Genomic DNA, 20,313 nt, shown 5'->3' with positions numbered 1-20,313 from the left:
CCCGGGGTTGAGCCAAGCATCGCCACGGGAGTCCGCAGGGGCCACGCGTGGACTTTTCTGGCTGGACAGGTGAAATTATATTTTTTTTTTTTCCTATTTTTTTGCAGCTTTCCAGGTCTGGCAACGTGGCTGCACACCCCCTCCCTCCCCTCCCCATCCCTGTGCCGGGGTCTGGCTGCTGAGACGGTGCCGGTGGTGCCAGCGGTGCCCGGCCCCGGGGCTGCCTTTGGCAATGGTAGAACTCACACTGGTGCGGTAGCAGGATCCGGTGGTTCTAGACTTGCCAACTACAGCCCCGGGGAACCACCACGGACATGGGCCCCTGGCACCCATGGGTGCAGCCGGGCACCCTGTGCATCCCCTCCCACCCACCCAGGGCTCTGCTGCCGGGCTGGGAGGGTGCTCATGGGGGTCCTGCTCCGTCCAGTACGGATTTGGGGTGAATGTGGTGTGTGTCAGTGCACACGCGATACCGGGGGGGGACGGTGATGGTGAGCCCCACCCTGAGGAGGGGGGTTCAGCACCCCGGGGGGGGTCTCCTTGGTGGGGAGGACGGGGACCTGAAGGATACCGGTCATTGGAGCAGCGCGGCCGCTTGTCCCCGGGTGACTCCGGGTGTTAACGACTGATCCGGCCCCACGATGCGGGCAGGGCATCTGGGGGGGGGGATTAGGTGTCCGGCTCCTGCCCCTGGCCCTGGATCCAGCCCATGGCCCTGGATCCGGCCCCAACCCAGCCCCCAGTTTCTGGGGAGGGGGGGACACCGGGGCCCCGGTGAAGCAGCTTGTGGTGGCGGCTGCCGCGTGTCCCCTGCCTGTCCCTGGGTGCAGGAGGGATGGTGACAGCTTTTACGGGGGACAGGGGATAGCATGGGAAGGGGGCAGCTCTGGACTGACCCGTTGCGGGGTGGGGGGCTACGCATACCCCCTTCACCCCCCCCCATCACCCCTGGGGCTGGGGGGGGCGGCTGGTCGGGATATGTAGGGCAGCGCTGGGTGATTACGGGGCTTTCGGCGTAAGCCCGCGGAGATTGGATCACGCTGGATTAGGCTGCACGCTCAAATCATCCTCCCTGCGCCGGCGGGGGGGTGGGGAGGGACGGATGGGGGTCCCCATCGCCCTCCTGGGGCAGGTGGGGGGGCTGGGGGTGGGGGCACAGACTGTCCCTGTGTCTATCTGTTCATTCATCCATCCGTCTGGTCATCCAGCCAGCGAACATCCGTCTGGCCATTCATCCAGCCACCCATCCATTGTCTGTATGGCCATCCAGCCCTCCGTCTGTCTGTCCAGCCGTTGAACCATCCATCTACCCATACAGCCATCCATCTGTCTGTCTAAGCAGCCAGCCATTGCTCCATCTACTGGTCCATCCGTCTGTCCATCCCTTCGTCTGTCCATCCATCCAGCTATCCATCCACCCATCCGTCTGTCTGTCCAAGCAGCCAGCCATTGCTCCATCTACCAGTCCATCCATCTGTCCATCCTTCCGGCTATCCATCCACCCATCCATCCGTCTGTCCAAGCAGCCAGCTATTGCTCCATCTACCAGTCCATCCGTCTGTCCATCCATCTGACTATCCATCCATCCACCGGTCTGTCCAAGCAGCCAGCCATTGCTCCATCTACCAGTTCATCCGTCTGTCCATCCACCCATCCATCTGTCTGTCCAAGCAGCCAGCCATTGCTCCATCTACCGGTTCGTCCATCTGTCCATCCATTCATCTGTCCATCCATCCATCCACCCATCCATCTGTCTGTCCAAGCAGCCAGCCATTGCTCCATCTACCAGTCCATCCGTCTGTCCATCCATCCGGCTCTCCATGCATCCATCCATCCATCCATCCATCCACCAGTCTGTCCACCTATCCATCTATCCATCCATCCATCCATCTGTCCAACCAGCCATTGATCCATCCATCCGTCCGTCTGTCTGTCCAACCAGCCATTGATCCATCCATCCGTCTGTCTGTCTGTCCAACCAGCCACTGATCCATCCATCCGTCCGTCTGTCTGTCCAACCAGCCATTGATCCATCCATCCGTCCGTCTGTCTGTCCAACCAGCCACTGATCCATCCATCTGTCCGTCTGTCTGTCCAACCAGCCATTGATCCATCTGCCACGCTGTCCGTCCATCTGTCCTTCCCTCCCTCCCCTCAATGCTGGGCTTCCCCCCCCAACCAGCTCAGCAATGGGGCCCTGCCCTGAGGGGGGAGCAGGGGCGGAGCACCCTTCCCACGCCCCACCCCTCCCAATAGGTCACACCCACACAAGAAGCTCCACCCCTCCCCAAAGGCTCCACCCCCAGCAGGCACCCAAAGGGGAGCTGGTACCCCCCCAGGACCCCCCCAGGACCTGCACCCTATTGGGGATCACCCCAAACCATCCCTGCCCCCCCCTCCGGCCCTTCCCAGCCGCAGCAGCCAGGCTCATCCTGAGCCCCCCGCCAGCACTTTTGGGGCCAAATCCTGCAATTTGGGGCCAAATCCTGCATTTTGGGTCCTGCCTTGGGCAGAGCAGTGCTGGGATGGGGTGGGGGGTAGAGGCAGCAAACCCGCTGGGCCACACACAGGAGCCCCACGCTACGGGACCCCCCTGATGCCCGGGGGGGCCCCCCCACCCCACAGCGCCCAGGCTGGGGAGGGGAGCAGGATCCGGCCCCACCAGCCTCTCCCCAGCCGGGAAACACAAAGCGAAGCTTGCTGGCGTGCCGGGGGGAGCACGAGCCGCCCCAGCGGGAGGTCCCGACCTGCTTATTAAAGACCGATTAGCAAAGATTAAAGCCTGGTGGCAGCGTCTGCCGGGCCGAGCCGCTTCCCCCGCGGATGTGCTGCCAGATCCGGGGCACCTTCGGAGCACCCCAGCCCAGCCCGGGGCTGTCCTGGGGTCCCCAGGGGTACCCCCACCCCGGGTCACCCTCCTGGCAGACGCAGCGTCTTTCACGTCTGGGGACATTGATCTGCTCCCAGCTCAGCCGGGGATACCCATGAGCATCCATGGGTGCTCCAATAAAGCAGCCACATTCCTCCTTTCCTTCCTTCCGTCCATCCTTCCAGCCTTCCTCCGCTCTTTTTCTTGCCCCAGGCTCCAAGAATCCCGCCGGATTCACCGCGCCGGAGCCAGCGCCATGGCCATCCCTTACCAGCGTTCAAATAAAGCTGCTGAAACCCATCGCTGCGCTTCCCTGCTCCTCCTTGGGTTTGCACCCCGGTTTGCCACGGCTGACGGAGTCCCGGCTCGGCCGTGGCTGCTGCAACGGAAAACGGAGGAATTCAACCCAAAGGGCAGCTCGGCCCCTGGGTGGGAGCGCGGGGGGGATACTCAAGCACCCCCATGGTTTCTACCCAGCTCCAGGTTGCTGCTGGAAGAGTAAAAAGGAATGAGATAAATTGCACAAAGGACGAATTAAGCCCCAAAATCATCCTGCCTCGCGGCAGGGCAGAGCGAGGCGGTGCGGGGAGGGCTGGGGGTGCAGGACCGAGTCCCAAAACACCCACTGGGTAGGGAGGGATGCCAAAACCCCCCCAAAATACCCCAAAACAGGAGAGCCGGAGGCACGGGTAGACACATCTGTAACAATTTATTGAATGAGGCAATAATAGACACTGGGAAAACAAGGGGGGGTCCATGCTCTGCTACTTGCCTGGTTTTTGTCTTTTTGGGGGGGTGGGAGGGCAGGGGGGAACCTCTCGGACTAAAAGAACGTCATTTCACCGCCAAAGAAACACTGACTTGAAAGCCACCGACATCTTCACGACGACAATTAAAAAAAAAAAAAAAATTAAAAAAAAAAAGAAACAAACCAAAAACGAATTGGAGAACCAGGACTGTTTCTATGGAAAGATCTCCCTCCCCTCTTTAAAATACAGAAGAAATGTATACAAAGAACATCTGATATTTTTTCCATATAAAACAAGTAAATACAAGAATCTGAAAACTTCCTCGAAGGCGGAGCGAGATGTGGAAAACTTCGTTAATGGCCACTTGGAAATAATAATAATAATAATAATAATAAAAAAAAGAATTAAAAATTAAATACCATGCACAACTGCACGCGTGGCGGGGCTGCGGCTGACGGAGGGGTCGGCCGGGCGCTGCCGCTGGGGCGCAAGGGTTTGGCCCGCGGGAAAGTCAAGTAAAATTTGGCCCCCCGAAACACCCCCCGAGGCCTTTGTTAAACCCTCCTGGAAAGGTTTTTTTGGGTGATGGGGACCGGGGGGGGGTGGCTTGGAGGGTTGGGCGGTGCAGAGGGGTCCCCCAAAGGGAAGGGTCTGCGCTCGCATGCCCCCCCCGCTACCTTCAAGCGAAGCTTTCCTGCAGGAACCGGACTCTCCGGGGATGGGCAAGGGAGGACGCGGGGACCGGGACGAGCCCGAGGCGGCTCTTTGGCAAGGGAAGTCCTGGGAACGTGGCGGGCGAGCCGGGATGGGGGGGGGATGCAGCCAGAGCCCCTCTAGAGGCGTTTTCACTTCGGTCTAGATCCACAAAAACGGGAAATAATAATAATAATAACAATAATAATAATAATAAAGAAAAAAAATCTAAAATGGCAGGTACATTTCAAGAGCAGAGAAGTAAGAACAGGTCTCCAGTGTGCACCAAGGGGAGCCGAGCGGCGCGCGGACGGGATTCTCCGCGGCAGCGCTTGCGGTCGTCAAAGGCAGAGGTGGCCTCGCTCGCCGGCGCGGGGAGGGCGGCAGTCGCGCGGGCTCCTGGAAGAGCATTATCCCTTCAAGAGGTTGCCAACCCCCTGCAGTCACACATGCATTTTTTTTTCCCAGGAGAGGAGCCTTTTCCAAACTCTTTTCCTTTTTTTTTTGTTTTTTTTTGTTTTGTTTTGGTTTTTTTGTGTGGGTTTTTTTTTTTTTTTAATATAAAAGTCCACGTTAAAATCTTTGAAACCTAATTTGCCAAGTGCGGACGGCGGAGGGCCGTGCCCGGGAGCAGCGGAGGAAGGTGCCGGCGCAGCCCGGGAGCGACGGCGATGCTGCTGGAGCGGTTTTGGCCAAGGGTGTCCGTGCTCCCCCCGTGCCTTGGCCCCCCCCAGGCCTCGCCCTGCTCGATCGGGGGGGAATGGGGGCTAAAGGCTTGCTTTGCTTTGTTTTAAATCTCCTCAGAATGAAAGTCCCATCACAATTTGGCTTCTCACTCTTACGAGAGCAGAGTGGCGCTATAAAAATGCACTTAACACACATCCTCTGCTAGTATTATTTTTTTTCTTTCTTTTTTTTTTTTCCTTTTAAAAAAAAAAAGGTTAACAAAACCCTTTGCTTCCAAAGCTGGGAGACTCAATGCCACCTGATTGCATCTCTGGAGAGGCGTAAAAAAATTATTCGCATAAGAGACGAGAAAAATCACCATGATCCTGCTCTGGGCATCGTCACTGTTCCAAGGTCACCACTTCCACTGCCTGCCCGTCCATGGTGACGGCACTGTCCGCTATCCTCGTGGTAACGGGTGCCATCGCCACCTGAACGGGGCCGTTGCCTTGGGCCAGGCTGGTCACCACGGTCTGGTACATGCTGACGGGGATCTGGACGAGACCTGTGGAGACAAAAAAATAAATAGGAGCAGGGTTGGGAGGGAAGGAGCGGAGCGAGACCGGCACGGGGGATGCAGTTGGCGTGGAAAAGCCGGCGATCGGGGAAGACAACTGCTTCCCGCCCGGCAGTGTCAGTGCTGGTGTAATTATTCGTGGCTCGGTGGCCTCGCGGTGCCGGACTCGCCTGCCGTGCCGGACTCGCCTGCCGTGCCCCCATCCCATGCGGCACCAGGAACGGGATGGGGTAGGGTTAGGTGGCAGCACGGTGAGCTCAGCCTGCACCGCGGGGCTGTCCGGCGGCAGGGAGAGAGAATGAGGTTAAGGAGGGAAGAAATAAGAAATCTTTGGTGGAGGAACCCAAAGATGATGCTGGGATGGTACAGCAGGTACCTGCACAGCTGACATTGTCAAGCCTTGTTTTGCATTTCTCCCCCAGCCGTGAGCGTGCCACCACGCAGCCCGGCAGTGGTCACCCACAGACGAGGAACACACTTCTGAAACGTGTTTTTCCGCTCGATTTGCCCAGAATTGGGAATCCTGGGGCTGAGGAAGGGATAAATTTGGCTTCACCCCTCCTGTGACTCCTCCATCCCCTGTAACTCTACACGCCACTCGAACACGTTCCCACTTTCGCGGCACGTGAGAAGGATCCCGTCGCTGTGCAGACCACAGACCACCGGTCCTGTCCGCAAGCCCCGGTACAGCTGCTGGCTTCTCTCAAACACGATTCGCTTCCTCCAGCTCACTCTCCATCCCAGCCTGGTCCTTCCGCCTTCGCACCGAGACGGGCAAAGAGCAGCGTGGGACCAGTGAGCCCTGGCTGAGCCATACTGGTTCCAGGCACTGGCTATAGGCACTCACACACACACATATATATATATATATGTATGACATACAACAGAGATAAAGGAAAGCAAACCGAGTTTCTCAGCCCTTCCCCACTTATGGATGGGTCTGGCAAAGTAGGAAACGCCTTTTTCCCAAGGGTGGCTCAGCTACAGAAAGGGATCAGATGCCCCCGAGCTGAAGCTGGAGCTGGCAAAGCTTCAGGCACGTTTTTGGCCACGGAGGAAAGCACCGCTGTGGCAAACGTGGTGAGTCCCAGTTAGCTAGGTAACACCAACCAGGGCGACGACAAAACGAGGCCCCCTGAGAATATTGTGATGTGAATGATGAAAAGAGGTTGAAAAAAATAGCAAGGAGCAGTGGTGCTGCTGGATACAGTCAGGCAGGGGAGGGGGAATAGCAAATCCTGCAGGCTGGCAAGATAAACTTCATCCTTCTACTCAGATATTATCTGCCTGTACCCACCACTGCCTTTTGGCTTGGCAAAGCATGATTCAGACAAGCAAGCCTGTAAACGCTACCTTGCACACGACACTTCTGAAACTATCTGCACCTCTGTTGGGGAAAAAAAAAAAGATTTTAGAGGTCAACAAATCCTTTCAGCCAGCAGCACAGGATGGCCAGCCCCTGAAACAGCATCCAAATGGTTAAAGATAGCAGGTTCCTGACCCAGGCTTTCCCAAAAAAGCAGTACAATCTCTTTTGATTCAGGTTTCTGTGGCAGGGAGCAGACCTCTGTCCTGTCAAGGGCACTCGTTTAATAACACGAGGCGGCAGAGCACAGCTCGGTGTCCTCAGATAACTTACTGTACAGACAGGAAAGCTTACGAGTTAATCGTGCTGACCAGGTGGGTGACCCCGAGGGAGCGCATCGTGCTTTGCAGTCCTCCGACATCCCTCTTCTTGGGATCTCAAAGCGCTCGCAGGGTAGGAATGTTTTGTGATCCCCCCAGCCAAAGGGCTGCCCCACGCCAGAAGGGTTAGGTCCACGTTCCTCCGGTTCACGGCCCAAGCAAGGAATCGCTTTCCTGGTGCGATGGTTCAACACCGATTACTACAAACGGTGTGGAGTCAGGAGAAGGTACAAAGCTCCCGGGGTGCTTTCTAATAGACAAGAGTTTTAGGCGACAAAACACTGAAATGAGAGCTCACGCTCAGCCCTCTTGAAGAAAATCTCCTAGCAGACCCTTCAAGGAAACATAGCACATCCCAGTTTAAGCAGGTGGTGGCACAGACATGGAGATCTGGCCTGGGATGCACCTAAAAATCCCCGCTCCAGACCAACAACCCAACTAAGCCCTTTGGGTTACTTGGGTTGCTAACCCGAAAGAGGTTGCTGGAGCTCTCAAGTGATACTCTGCTACCCATGGCCAACCCAAAGACCAGAGCCACCACTACCCTTAGCGACGTTAAAAACCCGATCCCTCCTTGCTGTTCAAATGTGCACGTTGGCCAGGCCACGGCTGCTGCCAAAAAACGGTGAGATGTGAAGACCCAACCGGGATCTTCTTTGGAAAGGATGAGTTCACGTCACCCAAGGCTTGGCCAAGGCTGGCCACATCTTGGAGCGCGCGGAAGAGCAGGGAAGTCTCCGTGAGAGACGGCGACATGCAGATCCCTTTCTGCATGGGATTAAACTAAATCGCCTCAGCATCTGACGTAGCGGCCTTCCTGCCAGGGGTGGTAACAAACCAAAGGAGGAGAGGGCTGGAAAGTCTGCTGTGCATTAAAGCAGAGATGATCGCCCTTGGGAGAGAGACGATTAAACTACTGAGATACTGTAATCAGGTCTAGGATTGGCCCTGCGCTGCATCTGCTCAGACCTGCACCCTGATTAGCCCTAATCTAGCTGGCATATGTTAATCTAAAGCATGGATTTCAGACCCTTTCAATTGTATTAAAACCAGGAAATCCATTAGACAAAAAACCTCCAACTTCGAGTCTTTGAAAAATACGTATCTGCAAAGAAAGCGGAGCCGTGCCGGGGTGCTCTGTGAGGAACGGGACACGCAGGGAGAGTCCCAGCTGAGTCAGGGAAGAGGAATCCCGTCGGATCCCACACGCAGCTCAGACCTGCTCCTGCCTGGGGAGGGACGGCAGTGGAGGTGATGAATCACGCACCAAGCGACGCAGACAGTGTCCGCGGGCTCCCGGTGAGCGGGAAGATGCGGCTGGGCTGTGCGTTTGCTTTCCTTCTGTGAAGCCACCCAAAAAGTCCCTCTGGAAGGAGCGGTGGGTGAGGCACAAAGCCCAAGCACCTCCATCCCCCTGTGAATCACCTCTTCTTGGCCACCAACCTCACCTACCTGCCAGCACCTCCCGTCCTCGGCACGGACGAGGAGCCCGCTCCAGCCGGACGGGCGCAAGGACAGCATCTACGCAGGAAGCTGGGGCAGAGCCAGCACCGAGGTCCTGCCTCTCACTTACCGGCAGCATGCCAGGGAAAGATTTTTTTTTTGGTGGAGGATCAGCTGGCTTTGCTAGGAAGGAGGCTGACAGCCATGGAGGGGAACGGGTGCTGCGGCAGGACACGAGGGCGGCCAAGGGAGAAGGAGAACCACGGCAGGCCTTAGGGATTGAGATGGCCACCATGAATCAAAGGATTAAAGCCGACCGACTCAGAGACGGCTGCGGCTGTACTCTAATGCTGGGTCAGACTATATTAGCGGCTGCATTTTAGCTGGGGGACTGTGACAGGCCATAGGAGATAATGAAACTCCTGCTGTTTCAGCAGAGAAGAGGTTACAGCTTACGGAAGAAGAAGGGCAAGGGCTACGCTCTACCTGTGACCAGAGAGCCACGGGATTCAGAGGCCAAAAGTCATGCGACGGCTGATAGAGACATCTTACCTAGCATGGAGGGCAGATCAGCAGCAGCATAACAACCACCTTTTTGATCCTAAGTTGCTGGTGACTGCATGAAACCATGGCAAAGGGCTTTGGGGGAGAAGGCCAGGTGGGTGGGACGATTCAGTGTCCTGGGAATTGGTGTCCAGGTTCAGCAGTGCCCTGGACATCCAGGACAGTCGATGCTCAGGGGACTGGGGTCATCAGTGCCAGTTTCTGCCTTGCTTTAACACCTCTTCACCCTTGAGATCAAAGCAAGTGCAGCACGAGGAAGAGATATTACCGGAGTCTCCAACTGTTGGGCACATTCCCAATCCTTCAGGATCTGGAATACTGTCCTACTCAGCGACAAAACACGCGCCTTTTTTTCCCCTGATATCTAAGGTTGAGTCCATTCCCCAAGGTGCATCCTTATCTCCTGTTCAGTGTTGAGTAAAGTGGCTCAGGCCATCTGCTAAGGTGCCCAAAGTATACAGATAGCCAACCAGCCAAGCAGATCCACTCCTCAATGCCCCAATTCCACGAACTGGTTCTTTCCTGACCGTAGATGAGGTGAGGTTTACACTACCCTGGCTGCTGATACAGCCCGGCGCTGTGTCCTTTGACCACACCTGGAGACCAGTGCCGAGGACCCATTTGTCAGCATCCCATAGGGTTCCATATCCGATAAAGCTTATTTAGTGGATATCTCATTCCAGGTATGAAGCAATCATACCAGATGTGGATGGAAGATGGGCTGGAATGCGAACGCAGAACCTACCACCACAAAGGTACCGTCAGTGAAGAAACCGTAGCAGCCCAAGGCAACCTCGGACAAAGCTCTGTCTGAAGTTGGACTGTAAGCATCAGGTTGTGATCTGGCAGCAGATGGTATGAGCGGCTTTGCTGTCGTATGTCCTGTGAATGCTTGGTATGCTCTCATTACGGCGGCAGCGTGAGTTTACAGCTGGACAGTCGGGTTCTGCAATCCTTGAAACGCACCCTGGAGTAGAAAGGTCTTCACTGACACCAAGACAGGAGTTGTCTCAACTGTATGGACAATATGGACATTCCGTGTAACGCTTCTGAAAGCTTAGTCCTCACGTTAAACGCCCAAAGACACGCAGGATGGCTGGGAGAAACTGAACAGTGTGTAATCTCGAGGGACCCCTCAGCTGCCAGTCACTCAGCGAGAGAGAGGTGTCCTCTTCCCAGCTGAGATGGGCTCCTCCGGTGAATGTCGTGGCATGGCCCTCTACACCACGGAAAGACTGAACGGCAGGACCTCACACGTAACGTTTTCTGCATGGAGCTAAACAGGAACACGAGAGCAAAGTCCGGGAGGGTCAAGAGACAGGAACCAGCCCCATTCTTGACCAGACAACAGCAGCCACTGTCATGTGTGGAACATCAACTCAAGAAAGGAAACAGCTTCCTGTTCTTTCAAAAAGTGCAAAATCCTCTTCTCAACTACAACAGAGAGCTGACCTCCTGCCAAAGCAAACTCCTGTGGGAACAGCCTCTGGGAAGGGAGGGTTGTGAGTAGCAAAAGGCAAATGGAGAAGCATTACCATTTGGCTCCTGCATCAGGGAGCCAGGAGCCTGAAGCAATGCTCAGCCCTGCTCCGCGGTACCGAGCCAGCCTAACCCCAGGAAGAGTGGGAAGGGGAGATGGTGCAAACCTTTTCAACATACCTTTGGGGAGGCTGATGAAGGAAGAATTTAAGAGGGATGCTGTTAGGAGAGTTGAGTTTACGGTTGTAAAAGCTGTGAAGCCAGAAGAAACACTGCTCTGAGTGCTGAGCACGGACGAGTAAGGAGCACAGGTCTGGAGACACCAAGTAGCACAGAAGTATTTGCTCTCGGGATTTCTTTTATGGGGCAAAACAGAAAATGCACAATGACTTCAGCAATCACCTTGGAGCCCTTGACAGAGCATAGGATATCATCTGTCTTTTTAGCTAGGCGACATAATCTTATAAAAAAACCAGGACCTCGACGGAGAGCTGCATGTCCCCTTCCAAAAGGACTCCACAGCCTGCTTTAAATCAGCATATGCCACAGTCAGCCGCAGCCGGCGCTGCTCTTGGGGATCCATGGGCACCAAGGAGAGAAAGCAGATCCAATGCGATGGATGCCAAAGTTGATACATCTTGGTCTGTTCTCTTGGACACCATGAAGGGGGTAAGTGTTGAAAGTTGTCCGGTTTATCATTTGCTTTGAACATCTGCAAGCACTGCAGAGTCAGGAGACGACTTTTAGCAGCCTTACAAGTCTCCCAGATCCCTGCTAGTGCTCTGAAGGCCTTACAGTGCTCATGCCAACAATGGAGAAGGCTAAAAAGAGTGAAATTTTCCATTGGATTTTATCGGCCGTTGACCTCCAACTCACTCAGAGGGTTTTGCTTGCTTCAGTCTTCTCAGCTAGCACGGAGGGAAGACTAGTAGAAACTTTGCTTAGGAGGATCCTGCCATAGCATTTCACAGTAGATATTTCTGCAACTTCTTTTTCCCCTCCTCCGGAGGCACGGGGCTGAGCAATCCAACCGAAATTCCTGTGCTCAGGAATGCACTACAGGGCCCTAGCACACAGCTTAGCAGATACCATCTCATTGCTACATTTTGTTCAGAGCCAAAGGCGACTTTTGAAGACACGATGGAAGAATTCTCGCAGACAATTCAAAATGACCAGTGTGTGGATTTTAATGCACAAAACTCCAGCGGGGAAATGCATCGCTAGATGAAACATTTGCCCTTGATGGGCAGCACAATGAAAGGGCACTGGGCATGCTTTGATCTATATACATAGGATAACCTGTAAATAGATCACGACTGATGCAGATAAGTAGGGAACAACCTGATTGTCTTTTCCACAGTAGGACAGAGCAAGATACGAGCTTGAAGTGCAGCATGGAAAGTTGCACTAGATATTAGAGGGAGGGTGGGAAACCCAGACAACCACTAAACATAAGGTCAGCGAAGCTCTGGAGCAAAGTCTCCATCACTGGAGGTCTTTTAGAGCCAGCTAAGACTGATGCTGGCTCAGGCAAGGGGCTGGCGTAAGTGATCATTTGTATTCCTTTCAGCCTGGTATGTGAACAAGATTTTGCAGGCTCCATTTTATGCAAAGAAGCTTTGGTCCACTGATGGTAGAGTCACCAACAAGCAAATCCAACACAGCAGTAGGATAATACTGGACGCATCGGTTGGCACTAGAGGTATTTCTTGACAGTAAACTTGGTTTGTAGTCAACCACAGGACATACCTCATTCTCCCAGCCATGTATAATTTCTTTGAGCAACATGGCAAAACGGGAGGGACTCTGTTACGCTTCACTGCTACCGGTTTTAAAACGGACAGTCATACAAACAGGATGTTGAGCAGCTCTGTCCAGCTGTTCGCAGTCACATATGTGTTCTGGCAACATGGCAGGTATCGTTGCCTACAATAAAGGTAGAACAACCACCAGTACTTCAGTAACTGCAGAGCAACTGTGTCCTTCAACTGAATCCTGGAGCAATGACCATTCCTACCCTCAACAAGACAGGGAAGTGCAGTGCTGGAGACTACCTGGTGTGTTATTGTTAACACAACAGAGCACTGTTCAGCATGCACATTAGAAGCTCCCACAACAGACTTTTATTAAATCCACATTGCTTTGCATGGGAAACTGGCTTGCCAAGATTTCCAGAAATTATCATCTTGACCACCTCCCTTTTGGGGGACTAACTCGAGAGGCCTTCAAGAGGGGGGAAGGACAGGCAATAGGCATGGCCATGTATCTTCAGAAAAACAAAACAGATCTCTGTAACAAGTTTAAATCACACCAGCTAAAATGAGTGCTCTCAAAGTCATGTTACCCTGAAAAATCCTCTGACCGTAGAGAAGAAACATCCGCAAACTAAACGTGTCCCTTAAGATACGAGGTGTTGACATGACACCATGGATGGGATTTCACCCAAAGTCAGCTGCAGAAATCAAGCATTTCAGGAATCCTACCACACTCAATGGTGACAAAGGAAGCAGAAGACATCTCTTAACACAGGCACCTACTTTAAGATAAGATGGACTGTCTTCTGAAAGCATTCCCCCCTCTCTCTCTCCCCTCCAACTACTGCTACAGCATCAATGACTAACTCAAATTAGATGTCTCTTAGGACAAGATGATAACTGGAAGGAATTTCACCATCAGAAATGGCTTACTGACAAATCACAAAAAGCCCGTGCAGTGATTTAAGCTCTGTGAACTTTCTAGGCACACAACAGTCACAGCTCTTCCCTACACATCCTCTGTGCCATTCATTTCAAAACACAAAAATTGTTTCACCAAATGATAATCTGAAAAAAGCTGCAGGCCTTATTCTGCTTGCTGACCATAAGCATACCTCAAGACCATCCACCATCTGTCTTTTCAAGAGCCATTGTGGTCAAAACCACAACAAAGAGAAATGTAACAAGGCACCTGAAGTTTTGACAGCAAAATTGAGTCATGGCAGCTCGCAGACGGAGCGCTAAAGCGAATGTTGCAATCTAGCAGGTTACATCATAGCCTTGACTTTTCCTTAGAACAGAAGATAAAGCACAAGAGACAAAACAAGATGCAACATTTCCGTCAACAACTGCATGGGAGGTAGGAAGGACAGCCCTGGCGCCATGATTTCCTTCCCTGCATCCAACCCACCTCCATGACCACATCTCAGTCTCTCAGACTGTCCAGACTGTCTCAGACTGGGCATCACCTACCTTCTTAAATTGTCAGTGACTTGTTCTTTCCTTAGCCTCGGCTCCTCTTGTTCTGTTTCAGTGAGCTTTCCTTCCCTGCTAGTTCAAAGCAATGGGAGCTGCTGTCTCAGTGACCAATAAAGCCTGGTTGATCTGGGACCTCCAGCCCTATGCCATCAGAAAGGCACGGGCCAGGATGCAACACCATGCTTATTTACAGGGCTCATGCTTCCTTCCACTCATTTAAGCTTCAAAGACTGCTAGATGCTTGGCATTTTGCATCAACGTGTTGTTTTAAAACTCAGTTTTGGATGTTCGTTTTTTATTTATCCTCAAGTCTCGCTTGGAGACCAACCTTCCTTCTCTAGCTGCGAGAGGACAGCTCATCCCACTAGCATCTTTGATATGTTTCTATTTTCTTCCTCTCTACAAGGAGGGGAAGATCACAGCTTAGCCAAGATCTGAAACACCTTTGGCTTCATCTCCCTTATTTCTTGGTCTTTTACCTTCGCCTCTACGGCAGAGGAAGGCAATCCATCCTCACAAAGGGACCACCCACTTACTTGTGGCTCCTTTCAGCAGACCATGGCAGGGCAGGTGTGTCTGCACCTCCCACTTTGTTCAATAATTGTTTTGTTTTGGGGTGTTTTTTTCAGAGTTCTTTTTAAGTTGCAGTACTTTGAGACAAAAACACTGGGGCTGGGATTCCTGATTTACAGGAGTCTGTTGCTGGAGGCAACAGCCCAACCTATCAAGTGACATGCAGACCGGGACTCAGCTATGCTCATGGAATTATCTCCTCTGAAGCCCCAGTATTTCATGGAAAGAGGAAGACCCCAGTGAGCCAACCTGATACCCAGACTCTTCCTTGGCACAGCAAAGACTCATAGTCTTCACGTAGTGGTGACAAACGCCTCCTTCACCGATGACACTTCACAACTGCCATGCACCTCTGTCTTTGCAGCCCTTTCCTGACATACCAGAAGTCTTCCATCTACAATCATCTGCAGCGAGGATAGTAACATAAGGAAAAACTTGCAATTATTTTTAACATTGGAAATGATTAATCTGAAATCCAGGGTCTTCCATTTCATCCTCATTTGATGTAGCTGAAAACTCCCATGGAAAGGGTGTTGGGGAAAGAAGGCAAAGCAGCAGTCGGGTATCCTGAGAGCAGATTAGCTTCATGCCTTCGGCCCTTGTGTCTTACATAAGGTTACCTGTCCCTCCCTCTCCCCTTCGTGGGGTGTTGAGGATGAATTTAGAGCTTGATAACAGGACCTGGACATCAGCTGAGGCAGAACAAAGCTGTGTCTGTTCAAGCTCCATTCTTACCTATACCTCACACACGTGTGCTGGGTCCCCTGGGTAAGTCACTCTAAACCCAAGCCAATCTGGGGTGTAGGAGAGTGGACAAACACGCGAGGAGTATATGTGTCTACCTGTGAAAAGAAAGGTTTTTACTGGACTCCACAGATGAAAGCTTAGCAAATAACCCTTCTAAGCTTCCTTGATCGTCTGGCTTTGCTGTGGAGTGAAGGGCACGCCTGATAAGATTAGCAGTCTATCGTGGTCAATCATGTATATAGGAAACATAGTTAAAAATAGAGAAAGTACAGCAACGCCTAATGTCTGCTCAAGTTGGGATTCGCTCTCCTTACGATCTGTTTTCTAGACAGAGCAGACAGGCGTTATCAGCGCAAAGCTTCTCAGAAAGTAGAGACAGGCAACACCTAAGAATAAATTAGAGTCTCCTTCTCTTATGAGAAATCAGATACTAAACCGATGATTGGACAGGCGGGCAATATAGCACCTTAAACTTTCTAGACAATCACCTAATAGGGATCCCTATTATATTTTGCCATAAACACTTTACTGACTTGCCTGCTATGCTCTTAACATCCACTGGGGCTCTTCCAGAGGAAGAATTGCGTATCGAGACTGATTCTTATCCCACCTTTAAAAACCATCTTCAGGGTCCTGTATTTTCTATATCGTTTTAATTAAAGGCTACTGTGAGAATGAAGGCAGGGTACCATCTAAATTTGATAAAATGTTATATTACTGGAATGACAAAAGTCCATTTTAGAATAAAGTCATTTGAATTGAATTTTTTTTTTAAGCACTGAAATATCACATATTCTAATGAAGTAGATAACTATTTGGCAGAGTTTCTGCAGGAACAATACTCTGGGCATCCTTGCAAATCATAAATAGCGTGCAAGGGGAATGCAGTTGCATGTCAAAAGACAAGTGTGTCCACAGCCCAAAAGCTGGTGGTCTTCAGCTGGCAGAAGTGTCCGTGGTCACACACACACACAAGCTCTGGTATCTACCCTCCCGTGCTGTGCGACACGCAGGACAGCCTACTTCTTTACTTAGGTTTCTGCTACAACGTTCAGCCTATAGTTTCTTAAAGCTGATGGATGGTGAAAGTGTATTTGTGGGGTTTTCTCTCCTTTGCATTGCTGCTTTAACTCTGCATCGTGTCCGTGACCTTTAAAAAGCCAAATTTTACAAATCCAAAAATCACAACATCCCCACAACCCCACCCAGCACCACAGTACCGTTGCCTGAGTGTTATTAAAATACAGGCTCTGAGCCCAGCTCTGTCCTGCTCCTCACTAATTCTTTACTTAAGTAACAATTACGAGAGAGCTCGGCTTGCGTAAGGCTAACAGGATTGTGCTGTAAGATATTAGCACACCCCAGAGGCATGCGCATCTCTACCCACCCCCCCTGAAGAACAGTGTCCAGGGCTGAGATGGCCATTACAGCATGCCTGGATGTAAATATATATCCGACGTCTGATATCTTCCCCTTGAAAGTGTGAAAGGAGGGGAAAAAAAAAAAAAAAAGACAGACAGATATAGCCCCTTTAACCCCAAGAAACACCACATAGTCAGGAACCTAAAGGAACAAGTGGCAATACCGACGACAGCCAAATCCCGTTATTCCAAACTACCACCACAAAAATCCACTCACCTGATGAACTCTCTGCTAGGCTCCACTTGCAACCTGAATAGTCTGCTGCTAGGAAGCCTGACAATAAAATGCAAGTGTAAAAGGCTGAACAAAGGCCAAATACTACAGTTGGGGAGGGGTGTGCAAATAAGTGGGGTAATTACTGTATTCATAGGAAACACATCCTTTTGCTTACTAAACGAATTAAAAAATTCAATGTCCACATATGAGTAGAAAATTCAATGTCCACATACGAGTAAGACCCCAATATTAGGCAGAGTAACTTAAATATTCCTACCTCTATACAGAACGTTACGTGCATAAGTGGGAGGTAGAGTAAGTGGGAGGCAAGTATAAGGTACTTCCAGATATTTGTTCTGTATTTTGCAAATATTTAGATGAATGGCTTAATTGGACCAGAGAGGCCCGATGAGAAACGGCTGCACGGAAGTGAGAGTAGTAAAATCCATCTCGGAGAAGCTAAGGCCACCTCCAATAAAGCTCTCCACTATTCCCCGAGTAATGAGGGATGAGAAATGAATGAGAAGCAGAAATGGCTGCCAAAGTGGCATTTCTACGTATCCCAAGAGCACGAGGCTAGCAAGTTCATGAAATCCAGGCACTTGGCCTCATTGGTCTCTGGAAGGAGCTCAATGTATTTTTAAGGCTACGACAGACTCAGATCTCAATGAGTTTCACAAGTTCGTACGCTGCGCAATAGATCACATGTGAACACGGACATTAGCATATACTACAGAGCATTTAGCACATGGAGATATAAAGCAGCTATTGTTCTGGCAGTAAGGTAATCCGTAACCAGATAGTCTCTGGCTTAATCTAAAAACCATTTTCCCAGCATTTCGCTGACTTGTTCAGCGGGAGCCTCTCTGCTACAACAGAGCGCACATTCATGGCCAACGAACGGGTCCAAAGTGATGGTTCTCTCCCCAAGTGCCCCACTCCCGGCCCCTGCACCTCTTCGCTGGGGGAAATCGTGGTCTTAACCCAAGAGAGGTGACATGAACCCACAGCCAAGAAAGGTGCGCGGCTTTTGGAGGAGGACAACGCCTTGGGAAGGCGTTCAAAGCTTTACCTTGCAGATACAGAAAGCTGCAACTCTGGTGTCTCTGCGGGAGCCTTACCTTACGCTAGTTCCCGCACTAGCTACAAGGAGGTAAGCACTCTTCTTTTTTCCTCGGGGGAAAAAAAAAGGCTAGACACACACCTTAAGGGTCCTTTTTTCTCTTCTTCAAAGCAGACCCTGCAAATCTAGCTATAAAAGCATCCCTGCTACAAACCAGCACACACCCTTGTTGCAATGGTGTTAAGCGTCACAGTGCTTTGGTGTCTGCAGCCTGTCTTCTGTACAGGACAAGGGACCCATTCGGCACAGATCCCTTCCTCCCTCTGTGTAGGACCCGGCCCATCCTCAGCAAGGTAGGCAATAAATCACGGCGAATACACGACTCAGACGTGGAACGTATCGTGTAAAGAGCAAGTTTTTACAGTCCACATTCCTCCTTTTTTCGTACACCACCGTCTTCCACTGCCCGGGCTGCGCGGCAGGTGGGATGGGTTCCCACCTCTCTCTCCCAAGAGTACTTATTCTTGGTATGCTACTGCCTCTGGCAGATTCCTGCCTTTTCAACTCTGCACATCTGTTGATAAAAAAAAGGAGCTTGGACTCTGGCCTGGTAACTGAAGGCACAGAACATTTGTGCATCTGGGCAGAGCCCGAGCCACGCAGGCTGGGTGGTAGGAAGCCTCTCCGCACGCCAAGAGAAGGCAACGATGGGCGCAGGGAGAGAAATGATCACGCGCTTTGCAGAAACCAGGGGTCTTCCAGGTGTTTTCTCCCTGCGGGTCTCGCCCCGGGAGCGCAGGGGCCCGTAAAGGGGAGACTCGTGGCACACGGACCCGCGCGGACAAAAACTGCAAGAAGAATCAAGCAGCCGCATGTGTAACAGCCTGTCCTGTCGCTTCCCGGGGCAGGACGGAACAGGTCGGAAACTGCTTTCCGAGAGCAAAAGGAGCTGCGGCGGCTGGAGAATCCCTTCTGCTTTGCAGCTGTTGTGGATGATTCAGACCGGAGTCCCGCTTGCTGGCTGCGGGAACGGCTGCTCTGGCTCAGACCGCAGGTCCATCCGGACCAGAAGCGAGAAAGCACATCTCTGACAGCAGCAAACAAGCAGAAAGCCTAAAATCCGGCCAAGTCCAAGTCCTGTTAATCTGCCGCAGGACTTCAAACCTTTTAACGCTTAACTCCGATTTGGAAGTGCGACTCGGACCCTTTTTTGCAAAGAAAATGTACCAGGAACCTGCGAGAAGATCTGGCAGAGGACATCGTAAGGTATCTGTGGGTTAGAGCAACAGGAGACAACTATGGGCCAAATTCACTGACGGTGTATAATTGAACACAAACACCCCCAGATGCTGATCCCTGTGACTTCAAAGGAGTTGAACACACTATATTTATGCCAGCAATAAAACTCAGCTTCCATTAGCTATACATTCACCATTTAAACGCAGTGGTCCTGTTGTGCACACACCAATTAGAGTCCCCTAATGCTTGGGAGTACAAAGCTTTTTTTTTTTTTTTTCTTTTTTTGATGGGAAGAGGTGGAAGGGAAGAGATCAGCCGGCTCAGGGGAATAGCAGAGAGCCTTTCACTGCGAGGTCTCGCATTCAAATCTGTCATAGGCCAGCGGCAACAGATGGCCACTTCTGAAGGCTGTTCTGTAGCTTACATGAAATGCAGGATTGTCTCAGGCCACCGGTGGACAAGGTATTGAAGCCACAAATATGCTGCTAGTGGTTTCTGGCAGAACTGGTAGAGAAACCGAGGGATTACACGGGTACAAAGCAACTGCTGCCTACCTGATGAAAGGCACCTGGAGGGAACTGAGGCAAATCGCTGGCAGCTTACAGCTGCTGCTGCCTGCACGGGGCAGGAACCTCTGGCTGCACAAGCCTGGATCTCGGGCTAAGACTGCCTGCTTTAGCTGTCATCAGCTCCTCCGACTCATCAGCACCAGCTCCCGTTCACTGAATGTCCCTTCGGACATGCTTGAGGTTTTGAAACTTAAAATCACGGGGGAAAAGGGAGATGAGGGAGTTCAGGGATCAAGGAGGCAAACCCATAGGGACGGAAAGTTTACTACGATCTGTAAGCTTGATATGGGAATAACAAATAATACCGTGATTATTTTTAAACCAATTCCAAGCTAATGCTCCCTCAGTCTTTCCCTTCCCAGAGCCTCTGTCTTCTCCAGGGCACACTTTAACTTTCTGTGGGCAGGTGGCAAAAAGCCCACCAGTGACTGAGGGCCACTGGAGCAGAAGGGGGTCCCCACAAGCCATCAGAAAGTGTTACTCAGAAAGGAATTCGTACACGTCAGGGAATAAATGAAGCCAAAG

General features: G+C 51.7%; 1 protein-coding gene across 2 annotated transcripts in view; it reads right to left on the bottom strand.

The window, feature by feature from the left end:
• Window positions 1–5,301: 5,301 nt before the first annotated feature.
• The window catches only part of NRF1 (nuclear respiratory factor 1), a 51,126-nt gene continuing 36,114 nt past the window's right edge, over window positions 5,302–20,313 (bottom strand). The window contains exons 10-11 of one of the 2 annotated variants that reach the window (XM_059816815.1): window positions 16,918–16,974; window positions 5,302–5,542 (exon numbers count right to left, since the gene is read on the bottom strand). In XM_059816815.1, coding sequence (XP_059672798.1) covers window positions 5,379–5,542; window positions 16,918–16,974 — 221 coding nt within the window. In that variant the 3' untranslated portion in view covers window positions 5,302–5,378. The remainder of the gene's footprint in view (window positions 5,543–16,917; window positions 16,975–20,313) is intronic. The other variant, XM_059816816.1, reaches the window with a different exon arrangement.

Source organism: Gavia stellata, chromosome 4 (assembly GCF_030936135.1).
Source record: "Gavia stellata isolate bGavSte3 chromosome 4, bGavSte3.hap2, whole genome shotgun sequence".
Lineage (NCBI taxonomy): Eukaryota > Metazoa > Chordata > Aves > Gaviiformes > Gaviidae > Gavia > Gavia stellata.
Note: the sequence above shows the minus strand (reverse complement) of the source record. Positions and strands in the feature narration are given on the sequence as shown.